General features: G+C 41.7%; 1 protein-coding gene across 2 annotated transcripts in view; it reads right to left on the bottom strand.

Annotated features, from left to right (window-relative positions):
- The window catches only part of LOC136876506 (uncharacterized), a 120,358-nt gene extending 101,210 nt beyond the window's left edge, over positions 1-19,148 (bottom strand). For both annotated transcript variants that reach the window (XM_067150520.2, XM_067150519.2), the window contains exon 1: positions 19,074-19,148. In XM_067150520.2, the coding sequence (XP_067006621.2) occupies positions 19,074-19,143 (70 nt within the window). In that variant the 5' untranslated portion in view covers positions 19,144-19,148. The remainder of the gene's footprint in view (positions 1-19,073) is intronic.
- Between the last annotated feature and the right edge of the window lie 726 nt (positions 19,149-19,874).

Raw genomic sequence — 19,874 nt, 5'->3', positions numbered from 1 at the left:
TTCGGACTCTGTACTGGAAGTTCATGTCCATGCAGTAGATGAGTACTTTCGTGCTTAACCTTTGTCCTTTCCTTATTTGCAGCTACTTCTCTTCGCACACCGGGTGGTGCTATCCCTGCAAGACGATAGAGTTTTTCAGTTGGAGTAGACTTTAGACAACCTGTAACAAGTCTGCAGGTTTCATTAAGTGCTATGTCTACCTGCCTGGCATGAGATGAATTATACCAAACAGGGCAGGCATATTCCGCTGCAGAATAACATAGTGCCATGGCGGAAGCACGAATAGTTTTTGGTTGACTGCCCCATTCTGATCCAGATAATTTACGTAGAAGATGATTCCTGGTGGAAACTTTAAGTTTAGTGTTCATGCAGTGTTTCTTGAATTAAGAGCTCTATCAAGCGTCACTCCTAGGTATTTTGGAGTTTCACAGTATTGTAACTCAACACCTGACCACACTATATGCAGCTTACGATGAGCTTCCCTATTTGTCAGATGAAAGGCACAAACTTGTGTTTTCATAGGGTTAGGCCTTAACTGGTTTGCCTTGTAATAGGATGACAAACTTTCGAGGGCGATGGTTAGATTCCTTTCCACTGTCTCAAAATCTGTACATTGTGTTGCCAGAGCAAGATCATCAGCATACAAGAAACTTCTGCTATTTGGAGCTACCGGCTGGTCATTCGTATATATATTAAAGAGGATTGGTGCCAGCACACATCCTTGAGGTAAATAAATAAATAAATAAATAAATAAATAAATAAATAAATAAATAAATAAATAAATAAATAAATAAATAAATCACCACACATCTGCATGTTGCAATGTTTGGGTTGGGAAGAATTGAGAGAAAGAAGAAGAGCTGCTCGACTAAGTGGTATGTTCCGGGCTGTCAGCGGAGAGATGGCGTGGAATGACATTAGTAGACGAATAAGTTTGAATGGCGTTTATAAAAGTAGGAAAGATCACAATATGAAGATAAAGTTGGAATTCAAGAGGACAAACTGGGGCAAATATTCATTTATAGGAAGGGGAGTTAGGGATTGGAATAACTTACCAAGAGAGATGTTCAATAAATTTCCAATTTCTTTGAAATCATTTAGGAAAAGGCTAGGAAAACAACAAATAGGGAATCTGCCACCTGGGCGACTGCCCTAAATGCAGATCAGTATTGATTGATTTTGATTTTGATTTAGACTGTCGTCCAGGTGCCAGATCCCTCATCTGTTATTCACTTAATCACTTCTTATTTTTTTTCAAATAGGCTGGAAATTTATCGAACATCTCCTTTGATAAATTATTCCAACGCCTAATTCCCCTTCCTGTAAACTAGTATTTTTCCCAATTTATCCTCCTGAATTCCAACTTTATGTTCATTTTATGATATTTCCCACTTTTAAGAACTCCACTGAAGCTTACGCATCTATAATACTAACGTCATTGCAAGCCATTTTTGCACAGGGAAGAAACTGTGTGATGACAAGGGTACTAGAGATGCAAATAGACTGACAGATAGTGTTATTGGCAAGTTACGAAGTTATTATGGCTAACCAATATGAAATAATCTTGAATTTAGATAATATGCGACGTGCAGTATGGGCCACTTACTTCCATGATTGTCAACTGACGACGAACCTCAACACTGTCTCTGTCCGAAAGGTGACAAATCATGGTGTAACTACAACAAGGGTGAACCAACCAATAAACACCATGGACTGCCAGAGGCCGTCATGAATGAAATCAAACCAATTTACAGAGATGTATATAATCCAGATCTACCGAAAAAAAAAAATGTTTACATGAAACAAATGCAAAATTCCAATTAAATATTAAATAATGTTCTGTAGTGTAGAATACCTAAAACTGTGTTGGTGCTGAAAGCCTTAAATTAGGATTTTATTATGATGTCATTACAACATTTAATTCTGGAAATATAGGTAGAAGAAAATTGCTACACACATTAGGCATAAAATCCGAATTGAACTCAACCATCACCCTGTAGGATTTGGACAAGTTACGCATCTACAAAGCTAACCTGGTGGTCGAACAAAAAGTAAAGAAGTATAGAAATTTGAAAAGAAATGAGCGGAATCAGAAGGAAGATGAAGAGAATGCAGATTACAGAGATGGAATGTCTTAAGGTTAAACAAATCTTAAGTAAAATTTTAATTCAAATTTTCTCAGTATCTTCTTTGTTTAATTTAGGATTTCGGTGCACACTAGTCGAATATTATCAAACCTAAATCTATGAAACTTCAAACCAGTGTTACTGGTGTCTCGAAGTGTGATAATGTATGTATGTATGTTTAGTCCTCAGCCCGAAGGCTGGTTGGATCCTCAACAGCTCTGCCATCAGCTGTCATAGATGGCCTAGGCATCACTGAAGAGGCATACTAGGGAAATGAGGAGTGAGGTAGTTTCCCGTTGCTTTCCTCACCGGGCCAGAAGTTGCTATTACATATCAGTCTGCCAAGCCCACTGAAATGCATGCACCAACCGACCCTATGAGCAATATTTTCACACCATTCATAGCAGGGACTGGCTGCAGAAGGAATGGCATTACTAGCATCACTCATACCTCAGTCACTTTCATTTTGTCAAAGCCAAGGATAAAGCTGAGACAGATCAATGAAAGTAACAAGATTGCTCTAGCCCATACCAGAAGACATAGTGCACTGTAAACACTAGGTCCCGCCAGCAAAGGCATAGTGTGATAATAGGAAGGTTATTTTTCCGGTGGTTGTAGTTCGTATTTTGCGGTGATTTATTTGGATATTTTTAAAAGACATTTTTACGTTTACAAACATTTACAGAAAACAAAAACTAAGAACAGTTTTTCGAACTGCTTCTCCTTATTAAGCATAATTATAAACACGCAATAGGGCCAACAACACAGGAAGTGCAAGTATGTGACTACAGTACATTTTATGTAATGTGCACCAGAAACTGTCAAAATTTAACATGGGCGGTATAGGGAGTTACGCCTTGCCTTAAGGTACAGTCCCAGCATTTGCTTGATGTGAAAATGAGAAACCATGGGAAACTATCTTTATGGCTACCGACAATCGGATTCGAACCTATCATCTCCCAAATGCAAGCAAGCTCACAGCTACGTCACAAGAAACCACGCAGCCAATTCGCACGGTCAATGGGGATAACTGAAAATATTAGTTGCAGTACATTCTGAGACTTTCATATATGCACCTGAAAACATATCCTACCGGGCGAGTTGGCCGTGCGCGTAGAGGCGCGCGGCTGTGAGCTTGCATTCGGGAGATAGGGCGTTCGAATCCCACTGTCGGCAGCCCTGAAGATGGTTTTCCGTGGTTTCCCATTTTCACACCAGGCAAATGTTGGGGCTGTACCTTAATTAAGGCCACGGCCGCTTCCTTCCAACTCCTAGGTCATTCCTAACCCATCGTCGCCATAAGACCTATCTGTGTCGGTGCGACGTAAAGCCCCTAGCAAAAAAAAAAAAAAAAAACATATCTTCTTGGTACAAAATTAGTACAAAAATACTAAATTTGGTTGAAATGCCTTCAATAGTTGCCATTTTAAGCTTGTAAAGAGATAGATAGATAGACAGGCAGACAGATGGACAAAAAGAATCGCACATTGACTTTCAAACAGCCTCAGACGTATGGAAAACATCAAACGCGGAGTAAATTTGAAAAAAAAAAAAAATAACTGAATTGAATTGAACTGAATTTAGTGTAAATAAGTTATTGACCTTTCCCGGATGCGCAAGGAGCAGCTTTGAATTTATGGAGACAGGCCTCATAACTAGACTTCCGATCTTTAGGCAGTAACATGATAGAATGCGAAAAACGAGCAGCAAGTATACACACCTGCTCACTGCCTGCACAACGGTTATGCTACGAGGTTTGCATAACCATTAGGGGCAAGGCCCATCAGAACCCCTTGAATTTATATCACTCTCGCTACATCACGGAAGAACGGGCTAGACGACACTTCCAAACAACCAAATTAGTTTGTATGCTAATCTCTTACAGCCTAAGACTGGTGTAGTTATTTTCCTCTTGATATATGCACGTAACTCCATGCGACGTTTGTAAAAGGCATGTACCGACTCTTTAAGTTCTCTTCAGTATACTGACATCTGTTTCCCCACAACACCCACTGGAGCGGCAGATTCATGTGATGTTAGCACCAGAATCACTTTCGCGTGGCTCCCAAGCCACGTTAGGATTGCGGGAAACGAACTTGCGGGTGAAGCTGCAAAAGAAGCGGCCTTTTAACCACCCACAGCTATGAACGTACCTGCTACGCATATGTGTTCTCAGCTACGTCGAACCATCTTGGTGTCCTGGGAATCGGAGTGGCTAGCTATCCGAACTCCCAACAAGCTGAGAGCAATTAAGATGACAACCACAGTGTGGCGGTCCTCTCTCCGGCCTTCACGGACAGAGGCCGTACTTTTATGTAGGCTGAGGATAGGTCATGGACCATCTACGCATTCTTACCTTCTGAAGAGAGAAGAGCCGCCAGTATGTTCTTCACCGTGGCCCATATCCTTACCGTGCGTGCCAATTTCTCTGGCCTCAGGCGGAAACTTCGTCTGCATGAGACACTTGAACTCATACTGGCGGATGACAGGAATATTGGTGATCTCGTCATTTAGTTTATGAGTGAGAGTGGACTAATGAAGGGCTGATAAATTTCAGGTTTTCAGTATCCCGTTTGGGTTAATAATTTTAAAAAATCGTTTTCAAATTCCTACGTTCTTTAGATTTCATTTTCGTTTCCACTTAAGCCTAACTTTTTCAGGATGGTTATCTAGTCGCATTTCCTGTAAAAAAAAAACCACCACCACCACACCGGAGCCCTATGAACTAACGCCACTACGCTGAAAATGCAGGCAAGGAGCCGGACTGTGTTTAATTTCTACTTGTAAAGTAAAAACGCTTATTGAGATCTACATTCTACAGATAGGTGTACACCATCCCAGACACTTTTCTAGAGTTTCTATGTATGTAATGTCATCCCAGTTCGATTTATCCCTGGAAGAGGCCTTAATACATTCCGTTGTAGAAGATGTGACGAGTTCGAAACCTTATCTCTTGTGTTAGGGTTTTGTCGTAAGGGAGAGATGATGAAATCAATCGACACAATACAGTTCATACATTGATTGCTGGAAGCCTCCGTAAACAACAACAGTTGGAGACAGCGCTGTAGTACCAAAATTTTCACAGGATGTACTCCAAGTCAGTGAAGGACAAATCGCGGATATCAGACCACCTAGCGTCAAGAAATTAGTGGGTTAAATAAAGTCACAGCAAATTCCCCTCCATTTGGCATAAAGAAGGGATATGTTGTATAAGACATTTTAAGACCGAGCGGTGTGACCGCCCTATGGCTATGCAGCCAAGTTCTGCAGTCGAGAGAGAAGTGAGTTCGAACTTCACCGTCGGCTGTCCTCAGAATGGTTTACTGTGGTTTCCCATTTTAACTTTCAGGCAAATGCCGGGATGGTTCTTTTTCTTAGGACGCAACCGTTTCCTTCCAGTTCCTTGCGCAATTTCATCCCCATCATTCATTTCATCATCTTCTCAACTAAGGCTAGCGTCAGGAAGGGCATCCGGCCGTAAAACATGCCATATAATTTCGTCTCACCTATTCCTTGATCTCGTATCAGGAAACGGGACTAAGGTGCGTACACAGAAGGCATTTTAAGATGAAAATGAAGACATCCATATTTGATGCATCACCGGTAGTTTGAGAACCTTATATCGCTTACACAGTAGTCTTCTACTGGACCCGCTTTGTTGTCATCGATCGGACGAAAGCTACGGGTATGGTGATTGATCTCATTATAAGATACAAGGAAAATGAACAGCAGCATCGATTAGTGTATGAGGAGTGTATGAACCATGCACTGAGGATCTTGGAAAGAAGTATGAAATTACAAAATGGGAAGTCATTGGTCTTAAGATTGGCGCTAGAGGAACAATTCCTAGGGAGACGCAGAACTTCCTAATAAACAAAATACCCTACTTTTATTTGAGATCAAACTTCTCAATGGAAAAAACTCTTGGGTGAGACATTTGAATAAACGTACGAATACAAGTCAGGGGATGTCAGCAACGAACAGTGATGATTAATAATATTATTATTCATCGAGCTTAACCTTCGATGTTCGCAATTACGACCGTATTTGGAGAGTTAAAACTGATTGACGGAATGGCGAAATTAAAAAGAAACGGAAGCAGAAGGTATACGCAAGTAATCAGAAGTCATGCTCTATAACAGGGCTGGCCACAACGAGGCTCGCGAGCCGCATGCGGCTCTTGAGTCAGTCTTGTGCGGCTCTTGACACCAACCTTAGAGTTAAATTAAATGATATAATTAATGGAATCTAACGACATCTCGCGGCTGGCGTCAGTCAGTAGCAGTGATGTGCGGCTTAACGTTATTAGCGCTGTAGGTCAGTGGTAAGACATGGAAGGTGAAGATAGTTCCGGCGCCTTGCATTTGATAGTGCTTTGAGCGGGAGTGTGTGTCAGTGAGCCAGTGTCGTAAGGTGAAGCCAGTCGCGTTCACGTATAGGCAGTCGTGTGCTGTGCTGAAGAAATCAATGCCAGATTTAATGATTTGAGATCATTCCTAGAAAATCCTTTTTCTGTTGATGTTGTGAGCGATGGCAGTCCTGTTTCATCACCAATAACAAAGGATACAGCAGCTGTAGAGTTGGAGCTACAAGAACTGCAACAGGACGAAGGATTAAAAAAGACTCAAACGAAGTGGCATTTCTACCATAGAATTTTGGAAGAATGTTCCAGAAGAAAAATACACACTAACAAAACAGTGTGCCAAAAGACTAATCTCAATCTTTGGGACTACTTATGTGTGTGAATCACTGTACTCAACGATCAAATTCATTAAATCTACATATCGATCTGAATGAACTGATGAACATTTAAGTGAAATTGTGCGAACTGCGCTTACCAATTATCAGCCAGATTTCAAAAAACTAACAGCAAAAATGAACACTCAGAAAAAGCAATTCTCAAAAGTAAAATCTCATTCCTTGTTGTGTACCTGAAAAATAATGTTCTGTGTGGTGTAGAAAATAAATGTTCCTTCATTTGTAATAAAATGAAAAACGTGTCTTCATTTTATAAACCATTTTCTAAACATGCTCCCAATTTGTTGTCTCCTAAATTTGCGGCTCCCAGAAGTAACGTTAGTGGCCACCCCTGTTCTATAATGAGTGGAGTTAAGGGGGTGTACACGGCGTATACTCGCATATACCCTCGACTACAGCCATGCTTGGAGGAAAGTAGGATGTCTTTCCACAAATGGATCCACAAGACGAGCTGTTTTTGTTGTCATCGACCGGGCGAAAGTTACGGGTATGTTGATTGATCTCATTATAAGATACAAGGAAAATGAACAGCAGCTTCGATTAGTGTATGAGGAGTAAAAGGACATACATGAACCATGCAATGAGGATCTCGGAAACAAGCACGAAATTACAAAATGGGAAATCATTGGTCTTATGATTGGCGCTAGAGGGACGATTCCTAAGGAGACGCAGAACTTCCTAATAAACAAAATCCCGGACACCATTATCCAGACCACAGCGGACTCTGTGTTGAAAAATTCATAGACGATTGTTAGACCCCATTCACAATGCAACCGTAACCGTAAAATTAACGTAAAATTTGTGGTGTTCACAATGGAGGAACGAAAAAGAGTACACAGCAGCCAATCAAAACACTGCCATGTTATTTAGCACGGAAGTCGGGTTTTAGCCTATCTCGCCGTTTTATATTTTAATATCTCGATGGAATCAAACAACGTGGTAGCGGAATTAATATTACTTCAATCATCTCTTGCTTTGCTCCTGGGAGCTGTGTACATGAAAAGGCGAACTAAACAACGGTGCGGAAAATCGGTTCATCTCTTGAATCAAAAAAGGTTATCTCAGTGCGATTTTGGTAATCTACTGTAAGAAATGACCCTCATCAGTTCGTTTTGTACATGCGGATGAAAACTGAACTGTTTGACACTATCTCACGATTTGATTCCCCTTTCCTAATAAAAAGAAGTGTAAGGTCTCCTTTACCGACATCTATGCGCCTAGCTATAACAGTCCGATGAGATGCTCGTATGATATAGCTTTCGCAAAACTAGTAGTCTGTCATAATGTTAAGAAATATACAGGGACACTGTTGTATCTATGACAGGGATTGTCTCTCGTCCGGTCGCCAGCGCTGCGAGCTTGTCTCCCGGCATTTAACGTCAGATTTCATTCCTCATCATCATCATCATCATCATCTGTTTACCCTCCAGGTTCGGTTTTTCCCTCGGACTTAGCGAGGGATCCCACCTCTACCGCCTCAAGGGCAGTGTCCTGGAGTTTCAGACTCTTGGTCGGGGATACAACTGGGGAGTGTGACCAGTACCTCGCCCAGGCGGCCTCACCTGCTATGCTGAACAGGGGCCTTGTGGAGGGATGGGAAGATTGGAAGGGATAGGCAAGGAAGAGGGAAGGAAGCGGCCGTGGCCTTAAGTTAGGTACCATCCCGGCATTCGCCTGGAGGAGAAGTGGGAAACCACGGAGAACCACTTCCAGGATGGCTGAGGTGGGAATCGAACCCACCTCTACTCAGTTGAACTCCCGAGGCTGAGTGGACCCCGTTCCAGCCCTCGTACCACTTTTCAAATTTCGTGGCAGAGCCGCGAATCGAACCCGGGCCTCCGGGGGTGGCAGCTAAGCACGCTAACCACTACACCACAGAGGCGGACCAGATTTCATTGCTACAGCATATTTATTTCCACGTATTCTCTTTCGGTACAGCGTCTTTGTAATTCTTTTTCTTTCTGTCATACATACACACAAAGATTATTTTGAAAGAGAATTACAGGTGTTTCGTCGAAAGAAGTCATTATATCGCGCACAAAATGCAATGTTTACGTCTGCTCTGATTGGGTGGTTCTTAAACTTAAACTTAACGTAAAATTAAACGCAAAAGCTTGGAGTTTGCAATCCCTTAATTTTACGGACTCGCGGTTAAGTTTACGTCAGCACATTGCGAATGGTTCCATCAGATAACATGGCCGCCAACTTCTAAGTTAAAGTTAATTTTAAGTTTACGTTACGTTACGTTTGCATTGTGAATGGGGCTTCAGAGACCATTTGTACTCCCTGACTTGAAATACCATGTATGGGATTTTCATTTTCAAATAAAATCTGAAAGAGAAAATCCACCTGATGGTTGGGAATTTTAATCTTGAGTTTTAACTTAAGGCCCGTTTAATCCAAACATCAGTTAAAATAAATATTGTTCATATGAACGGATTAGGAGGCCGATCTTTCGATTCCCTAATAGGGTCGGTTATCAGGTGGGTTATTTCTCTCTTCTGCACATAATTAGATCTTCCGTTGAAGGTTTAGGTAGCGTAAGCGAAGAAAGGCCTCGGGAGTCCGTTTTTTATTTTATTTATTTAACTTTCTTCGCTAAAAGTGTCACTACCCGGTTTTCTTTCGTCGTATATTAATATTTCCTACACCTAACTACACCTAAACCTTCCGTCGTAAATTTTTTGTACGACGGCGAAAACCGAAAAAATAAATCCGTTCAAAGGTTCTGCAGATCAGTCCGCAGGAACACAGAGAGACACCTGGCGAGGACTTTATTTTATAATATGTATAGACTTCACCAAGATTGTGATCCCTCTGTGGGTGGGGAGGTAGAGTAACACCCACGGTATGCTCTGCCTGTCGTAAGAGGCGACTAATACAGGCTCCAGGGGCTCTGAACGTTGGAGCGTGGGTTGGCGACCATGAGGCCCTTAGCTGAATTCTGGCATTGCTTCCACTTACTTTTGCCAGGCTTCTCACTTTCACCTATCCTATCCGACCTCCCTTGGTCAACTCTTGTTATTTTTCGACCCCAACGTACTACGTATGGAGGCCTTCGTGGCCCTTGTCTTTTTTTTTTTTTTGCTATGTGCTTTACGTCGCACCGACACAGATATGTCTTATGACGACGATGGGATAGGAAAGGCCTAGGAAGTGGAAGGAAGCGGCCGTGGCCTTAATTAAGGTACAGCCCCGGCATTTGCCTGATGTGAAAATGGGAAACCACGGATAACCATCTTCAGGGCTGCCGACAGTAGGGCTCGAACCCACTATCTTCCGATTACTGGATACTGGCCCTTGTCTTTCTTTGGCCGGTACCTTCATTTTTCGAAGCGTCGGACGCCTTCCATTTTTTCTCTCTGATTAGTGTTATCTAGAGGATGTTTGCCTAGTTGTACTTCCTCTTGAAACAGTAATCACCACCACCACCATCAAGCTTGTGATATGTGACAAGAAATTTCTGCGTGTCTTCCCCATCCGCGCATTTATCAGTTCTCTCGCTTTCCCCGGCTTCGAGTTACTTGAGTAGAATATTTATGACCCGGTGCTAGGCACTGATATACTTGTCGCCAGTGCGACCTGTTCCTTTCCGAGCAACATTCCACTGTCAGACCTCTATTTGCTCATTAAATGGCCCAGTATCAGAGCAAGGCACGCGCACACTTTACACGTGCACATTAATGCTACATACAAGGACGTAGTTAGTGGGGCCCAGGAATTCGGACATGCTCTGAAATGTTCAAAAGAATTTTTAAATCTTCATTTATAATGTTATTGGTTTTACATCCCACGAACTATTTGTACGGTTTCTGGAAATGCCAAAGAGCCGAATTTTTTTGTTCTGTTACGTCCAGGTAAATCTACCGACACGAGGCTAGCATATTATTTTGTCATCATGTACCATCAGACTCAGCCGGCTTCGAACCCACCAACTTGGGGGTTAGAAAGTCAGCACTCTTCGACAGAGCACCTCAGCTCGGCTTTAAATGTTCTTTATGATAACGAATATTTCACGTTTCAAGATAAAGTCATTAGGCGAACAACATCCACTAGAATTAATCATCATCATCATCATCACCATCATCATCAGTCACCACCGATCTGCATTTAGAGCAGTCACCCAGGTGGCAGATTCCCTATTAGGTGTTTTCCTAGTCTTTTCTTAGATAATTTGAAAGAACATATCCCTTGGTAAATTACTCCAATCCCTAACTCCTCTTCCTATAGGCTGAACTAATATTTGCCCCAACTTGTACTTTTGACTTCAAAATTTATCTTCATATTGTTATTTTTCCTACTTTTAAAAATCACCATGCAATTTTATTCGTCTACTAATGTCATTCCACGACATCTCTCTATTGACAGTTTAGAACATACCACTTAGTCGAGCAGCACGTCTCCTTACTCCCAAGTCTTCCCAGTCCAAAGTCTGAAAAATTGTCGTAACAATGCTCTTTTGTTGGAAATCACCCATAAAAACCGTGCTACTTTTCTTTGGATTGTTTCCAGTTCTCGAGTCAAGTAATTAATTCTGGCGAGGATTGCATATACTGGGGTCTTACCAGTGGCCTGTATGCCCTCCCATTTACATCCTTAGTACAACCCTGTAAATACCCTCAGAACCATGTTAAGAGATCTGTAACATTTATTTACAATCCCATGTATGTCATTACCCCAATGAAGGTCTTTCCTCATATTAACACTTAAGTGCTTACAGCGATTCCCACGCGGTACTTACAGTGGATTAATTCAAAACTCACGTGAACACCTCCATTTTGCAGAGCGGATATAGAAATGATTATCTGAATGGATTCAATCGGGAGTGAACACAACTTCCCGATTCCGGCTGCTTTGTCAACCTATGAAGTCTATGAAACATGCAAGCATGGTACCAACTTAGAAGAATCAAAACTAAAAATTCAGTTCGTCAACTGTACAATCTGCTAGAATATTTATAAAATTTCTCTATCGATAAATCACTTTTTTTTTTTTTTGCTAGTTGCTTTACGTCGCACCGACACAGATAGGTCTTATGGCGACGATGGGACAGGGAAGGGCTAGGAGTGGGAAGGAAGCGGCCGTGGCCTTACTTAAGGTACAGCCCCAGCATTTGCCTGGTATGAAAATGGGAAACCACGGAAAACCATCTTCAGGGCTGCCGACAGTGGGGTTCGAACCTACTATTTCCCGATTACTGGATACTGGCCGCACTTAAGCGACTGCAGCTATCGAGCTCGGTCGTTACTTTTTAATATAGAGAATAGAATGTGCCAGTACGGCGTAGTGTTACGTACCGGCAGAAAAAAAAGCACTGTTTCGCCGTTATACAGCGGATCCCGTGGTCAAGGGGTAGCGAGCCTGCCTCTTAACCGGCGGCCCTGGGGTCGACACTCGGCCAGTTCAGGGATTTTTACCTGTATATGAGGGCTAGTTCGAGGTCCACTCAGCCCACATGAGAACAATATTGAGCTATCTGACGGTCAAATTAGCGACCCCGGTCTAGGAAGCCAAGAATATAGGCGGAGAGGATTCGTCGTGCTGATCACGCTCAGCAGCCATCAGGGCAGAAACGCCGAAGGATTCGGAGGTCTACCAATGATCCGCGTACTTTTTCGGGGTCGAAGACCTAGATGTTAGACCCTTAAGACAACAATTATCATCATTCTCGCTACCTTTAAGTCTGTTGTTTCCAGCTTATTAATAAGATGTTAATACATTTGTGTTGGTCGGTTAATGTATGTATGTTTAGTCCTCAGCCCGAAGGCTGGTTGGATCCTCAACAGCTCCGCCGTCAGCTGTCATAGATGGCCTAGGCATCACTGAAGAGGCGTACTAGGGAAACGAGGAGTGAGGTAGTTTCCCGTTGCTTTCCTCACCGAGCCAGAGGTTGGTATTACATATCAGTCTGCCAAGCACACTGAAATGCATGCACCAACCAACCCTATGAGCAATATTTTCACGCCATTCATAGCAGGGATTGGCTCAAAAAACCTTTCTTTTTCGCCGACAAAGCCACTCATATTAATGTGTAAGAGACCGAATGAGTTGTCCACGTGGTTAGGGTCGCGTAGCTGTGAGCTTGCATTCGGAAGATGATGGGTTTGAATCCCAGCGTCGGCAGCCCTGAAGATGGTTTTCCGTGGTTCGCATGTTCAAATCACGTAAATAATGGGGCTGCACCTTAATTAAGCTACCTTCCCAAACCTAGCCCTTTCAGATCCTTGCGACACCGAAAATCTGACGTTATACCAAGGGGCAAAAAAATGCTGGAAGAAGTATGAAGCAATAAGTACATGTCCCTCAGACTTCAAGTTGATGTTTCTCTAATGGAGTGAAGGATAGGTATAATCAGGATGGAAACATTAAGAACATAAAATCACAATAATTAATTTCGGTATGTAGAGGTGGAAAGAAAAGTAGGAAAGAATGTAGTCCGCCTCTGTGATGTAGCGGTTAGTGTGATTAGATGCCACCCCCGAAGGCCCGGGTTCGATTCCCGGCTCTGCCACGAAATTTGAGAGGACTGGAACGAGGTCCACTCAGCTTTGGGAAATTTACTGAGTAGAGGGGGTTTGATTCGCTTCTCAGCCATCCTCGAAGTGGTTTTTTGCTGGTTTCCCACTTCTTCTCTAGGCAAATTCCGGGATGGCACCTAACTAAAGGCCACGGCCGCTTCCTTCCCTCTTCCTTGTCTCTCCCTTCCAATGTCCAAGGCTCCTGTTGAGCATAGCAGGTGAGGCCGACCACTACCCTGCCCTTAAGGCGGTAGAGGTGGCGCCCCTCGCCGAGTCCGGAGGAGGAACCAACCCTGGACGGTAAACGGATAAAGGAAGAAAGAATGTAATGGATGAAACTGTGCACGTGATACAGCTTCTAAGCTGGGACAATACAATATTAGTAGAGGGTAATGAATCAGTGGCAGGGGGTGTGAGGGCAGAAGAAGGATATATTTAGATCCAGGAAAGGATAACTTAGTTCGCAGACTTTTTCATACTGACAAGGGGGCATTCCATACTCGTCACCACCCATTTCGCTCAAATTTATAGAACATGCAGGGCTTGGCTAGAAATGAAAACACCCATAGTGGGAACTCCAGATGGCCAAGCGTATAGAAAATAAAAATATAAATTAAAATGTTGACGCGGCTCTCGCACCGCATAAGCCACTTACGTTAATGAACCCGTAGCAGTAGTTGGCGTAGCGGTAAGAGCTCGGACTAGTAATTCGATGGTCGTGGGTTCGGCTCTCCGAGTGGAGAATATTTTCCTCAATTTTATATTATTCTTTTATTTTAATTTATTTATATGCAAAAGGCATATAGGACGTCATATTTTAATGACGGGGTGAGTTGGCCGTGTGGTTAGGAGCGCGCGGCTGTGAGCTTGCATTCGGGAGATAGTGGGTTCGAATCCTACTGTCGGCAGCCCTGAAGATGGTTTTCCAGGTTTTCCATTTTCACACCAGGCAAATGCTGGGGCTGTACCTTAATTGAGGCCACGGCCGCTTCCTTCCAACTCCTAGGGCTTCCCTATCCCACCGTCGCGACGTAAAGCCACTAGCAAAAAGAAAAAAATAATGAGCGCACAATTGTAGAAAATTTGGAGTTGCGAACTTTCCGGACGTGTTCAAAAAGAAATTCTTCATTTTTCTCCTTTATTGGCCATCTCCCCTTCTTGGGGAATGTGCCATAAACGTGAATAGTCGTTTCGCTGTAAGATTCGTTTTCATCTGACAAGTGAAGGTTGCTCCTGGCGGATGTACACAATCAATAGAATCTTGGCTCAGTTAGAAAAAAGTCTGACAATGAAATCCCAATTTTTACCTTTTCTATGCCTTTTGCGTATAAATAAATAAATGAAATGAATTATTCACCTCTTTGCGTAGTTGGAAATGAATAACATAAAAGTTGACAGAGAAAACCAATCTCCTCACGGGGAGTCGAGCCCACGATCATCGACTTTCAGTCCGAGCTCTTACCGCTACGCTAACAACTGCTCGGCGTGTGTACTAACGTAAGTGGCTTATACGATGCGAGGGTCGCGTCAACATTTGTATTCTTATTTTAATTTTTTATGCGCTTGGCCATCTGGAGTTCCCACTTCGGGTACTTTCATTTCTAGCCAAGCCCTGCATGTCCTATAAATTTGAGCGAAATCGGTGGTGACGAGTAGGGAATGCCCCCTTGTGAATGTTGAAATTCACAAGTCTGGAATTATAGACGTAGAATATATTTTTTATTTCAGAGGACCAACTTGTGATCAAAAAAGTGACACATGGACAGCGTTATCAACAGCTGTATAGCGCATGCGCGTACAGTGCCATGATCATAGTAACGTAAAGAATTTCACCTTATTTTTTTGACACGGCATAAGCCCAAAAGCCTATACAGTATCATATCTAGATGAGCATTGTTACTTGGTTAGAAGAATAACTAACCATGGTAGAAATAAGGAGGACACAAAATTCAGCTAGCACAAACAAGGAAAGCTTTCCTTAAGAAAAAATTTCGCTTACTTCGAACACTGATGTAGGAATTAAAAAGACGTTTTTGAAGACTTTTATCTGGAGCGTGGCACTATATGCAAGTGAAACATGTACGATAACTAGCTCAGAAAGAGAATAGAAGCTTTTGAAATGTGGTGTTACAGAAGAATGCTGAAGGTGAGGGTAGATCGAATCACAAATGAAGAGATACTGAATCGAACTGGTGAGAGGAGATCGATTTCGCTAAACTTGACGAGAAGAAGAGATAGAATGATAGGACATATCTTAAGGCACCCAGGACTTGTTCAGTTGGTTTTTGAGGGATGTGCAGGCGGTAAAACGGCAGGAGTAGACCAAGGTATGGCTATGACAGATTAGATATAGGATGTTGGAGTTACGTACAAATGAAAAGGTTAGCACAGGATAGGGTGGCATGGAGATCTGTATCAAACCCGTCTATGGACTGATGACTCAAACAACAACATATTATGTTAAACACTGGTATGGTAAATAATTGTCTATTAGAATAAATCACTAATATTGAAAATCTGTAAATAGTTATGCAGTATAAATAAAACAATAACGGCCGATCTTAATACCTTGTCAGTTGATGCATGGATAAATGACAGTTTCTCTAGAAAGGAGTGAGTATTGTCGGATTAGTTAAATACAGTATTATAAGTAAATATCTCAGTTTCGCATGTTTGTACAGTTTCAATGCTCTATAAAAAGTATTCTATGTATGATGTTTTCCAGTGATGGGAAGAGTATAAGAAAAACATTTATTGGGCTAGATTACAGTTACTTGAGGAATACTTCACTCAATTACTTTTCAAAAGTAATCAGTAAAATTACAGAATTTTAGTCTTGAGGAAATAACTACCGGGCGAGTTGACTGTGCGGTTAGGGCCGCGCAGCTGTGAGCTTGCATCAGGGAGATAGTTGGTTCGAACCCCACTGTCGGCAGCCCTGAAGATGGTTCTTCGTGGTTTCTCATTTTTCACACCAGGCAAATTCTGGGGCTGTACCTTAATGAAGGCTACGGCCGCTTCCTTCACACTCCTAGCCCTTTCTTACCCCATCGTCGCCATAAGACCTATCTGTGTCGGTAGACGTAAAGCAAATTGCTAGAAGGAAATAACAGGGCTGCAAGGTCAGGGAATATATTACTTCATTTTGTGTGAATTTTGTTTCAACAGAGGTATTAAGTGGCTATCATCACCAGGCGAGACTAAACATGATACCTTGAAATTTTCGAAATGATATTTTCTCATCATTTTTATTTTAGTTAATGAAATGTTTTTCTATCTAATAATGTTATTGATTTTGCATCCCACTAACTACTTAATTACGGTTTTAGGAGACTCCGAGGTGCCTGAAATTTGTCCCGCAGGAGTTCTTTAACGTGCCAATAAATCTACCGACGACGCTGACGTATTTGAGCACCTTCAAATACCACTGGACCGAGCCAGCATCGAACCTGCCAAGCTGGGCTCAGAAGGCCAGCGCTCCACCATCCGAGCCAAACAGCCCGGCGATTCTCTATTTACTTTGCAAATAAATTAATTGTTTCTTAAAATTCTCATCGCTAATCCTCTCACTGAAGAGACGCCCTATAGGGGCACTTTAAGGAAGGGCTGTATTTAATTCTTTAAGAACATAGTTGGAATGCCTTTGGAAGTACTGAGAGGTAAGAAAGTGCCTCATCCAGAACTGGTGAAGTTGCTGGTTCTGCTGCAGTAGAACTGAAATAGTTATCTTCGTCATAATTTATTTTTTCACATTTCTGGCTTCTGTTAGATATCAATTACTAGAATGTAACGATTACAATTTTATTTCAAGAAGGAAATCACAAGTACAAATTAAATTTTGTAAAAAGTAACTATTACAGTGTCTGGCTCCGCGGTGTATGGGGCAACGCCTTCGCCTATCACCCGGCCGCAATGAAAAGGGACAATGTAGAGGAAGCTGTAGCGGCGGGTGTCGTGGCGATATTATTGCAAACTATCTTATAATCTGTATAACATTTATAGGCTATTTTAGATAATATCTCTGGCCTGGGGACTGAGTGTTCGTGTCGTCCTTAACGGTCCTTTCCTCATATTCAACACTCTACACTTCCTCCATTCCAATTACACGCAGGTTCATATCACATGGTGCAAGTAGGGGCAAAAGATCTCAATAGGTCGACGCTCCGAACAAATAGCATTTTTTTTTTTGTTTTTGTTTTTGCTATTTGTTTTACGTCGCACCAGCATTTGCCTGTTGTGAAAATGGGAAACTACGGTAAAACCATCTTCAGGTCTGCCGACAGTGGGGTTCGAACCCACTATCTCGCGGATGCAAGCTCACAGCTGCGTGACCCTAACCGCACGGCCAACTTGCCCGGTAAATAGCATATTTTAAAAATCGTTAGCCTACAAGTAATTCGATTACTTTTATGCAATTACTTTCCAACTCGCATATTTTCATGAAAACTGTATAATTTATTATGATCAATACTTGTACTGGTACCAAGGGCGGTGCGTCATTAAGGGCTAAAGGGTTTAGCCCCACCATATTTTCGGACATAAAGAGTTTAGAAATGTAATATTATTTATATTTTAGATAAGTAATTTAATGAGACCAAATTAACATCTGAGTACCAGCGTTCTGAAGTAATTAATGATATGAGAAAATGAAAGTATGATTGTATTACGTGTTTTCTACGTTTATCCTGACATTGGGGCTAATTCGCTCTCAGTCCTCATAGTGAGTGTTGGAAACTGTTTTGAAGGTCAGTGAACCTTTGAGGGATTGAAAGTTTCAATGCATTTTAAAATGTCAAGCTAGGGGCTAACTTTGACATGCCCGCAATAAAAAGGGACAATGTAGACGAAGCTGTAGCGGCGGGTGTTGTGGCGATATTATTGCAAACTCTCTTATAATCTCCTAACCTCATGTAACATGTTCTGGTGATCATTGACAGAGTGAAGCTTCTGACACGTTTGGAATTTTAGTTTACAGTTCGTTTTTAGCAGTTGCGGAGTGGAGAGCATAAGTTCTGGATAGTTTTTTTTTTTTTTTTTTTTTAACAGTGATTAGTATGTAGCGTTTAAAATAGTGTAAAGTTTGCACCGCAGAAGAATCGACGAGCGCGGTTACTTTACAAATGAGGTAGGCCCTCACTTTTATAAAGTATTTTTTATTAGCATGCCTAACTGTGCTGATACTACCAATAGAAATGTAATGACAATGTCAATATGGGTGTATATACAACAGCAGAAGAAACAAAAACTACATTAATAATAATATTAAAACTAGTATTAATAATAATAATAATAATAATAATAATAATAATAATAATAATACTCACATTAGCCCCAACTGTCATTTGAGCCACGAGCCGCTACTGACTGGTACATACATGTGAAATTGGATTATTGAGAATTAAATACTTATCTGTCGAATTGTTCTACACCCGAGCCTCAACATCTAAATATTTTGTTCCTGTAGTATTTAAAGGAAGAAATGTAAAGAGCAAACGAGGGACATCCGTGGCAGAAAACTGAGAAATGTCACTGTGAAGTAACTCCCTCTTTGCGAAGAAAGTAAGGGGTTAACCTTGACTGACATTCTTGAATTATTCATCGCATCCATTGGAATTCCTGATATATGCACGTAGTTATTTTATATCTTAAGAGTATGAATGCGATGTCATACCTGCGTTAACGAAGGAGAAGGCTGCTATGACGGTTACCACAAGGGGAGAGCTTCTTCTCCGACAAGCCATCTTCGTGCGCTGACACTCTACAACTATCCAAACAAAAACTTTCTCTCTCAGGTGTAAGAAAAATAATACAAGAGCTCAGCGCTCCTAGTGAACATATGCGTAACTCTCACCTAGGTCGCTGAACTGGTGGTAGCCTCGAGAAATAGATGATACATACCTACCTTCATTAGCGACATCCACAGCTCCTGGTTATGGACTTGAGCTATGCATTATCAACAACTGCTTAATTCGGAGGCCCAGCGGGCAGATATAGGCCAGCGTCCGTAAGTGCGAGTAAACTACACGGTGACTTCAACGAGCGGGTTCAAAGCGAACTTCATAAATATCTTTTGAAAAACTGTAACACAGTTTTCTCCCACTAAAGTCTTTAATAAAATAAATTATTTCTAAACATTACTCTGTTTGGTAAAGCAGCAAGACTATATCTATATGCATAATTTTAAATGGGAATTTTTAGAATGGCAATCAATTAGCAAGCACAGACCACAGGACGGGAGTTCGTAGGTAATCATAAGTGAGTCAAAAATAATAAACAGCATTCTTGGTATGGACAGAGTCTTCGGGAAGGAGTACAAGATGAAAAGAAATAAGTCCAAAACAAAAGTAATGCAGTGCAGTCGAAGGAAGTCAGTTGATGCAGAAAATATAAGATTAGGAAATTAAGTCTTGAAGGAAGTACATGAATATTTTTATTTGGGTAGTAAAATAACTAACGATGGAAGAAGTAAGGA

Source organism: Anabrus simplex, chromosome 6, assembly GCF_040414725.1.
Source record: "Anabrus simplex isolate iqAnaSimp1 chromosome 6, ASM4041472v1, whole genome shotgun sequence".
NCBI lineage: Eukaryota > Metazoa > Arthropoda > Insecta > Orthoptera > Tettigoniidae > Anabrus > Anabrus simplex.
Note: the sequence above shows the minus strand (reverse complement) of the source record. Positions and strands in the feature narration are given on the sequence as shown.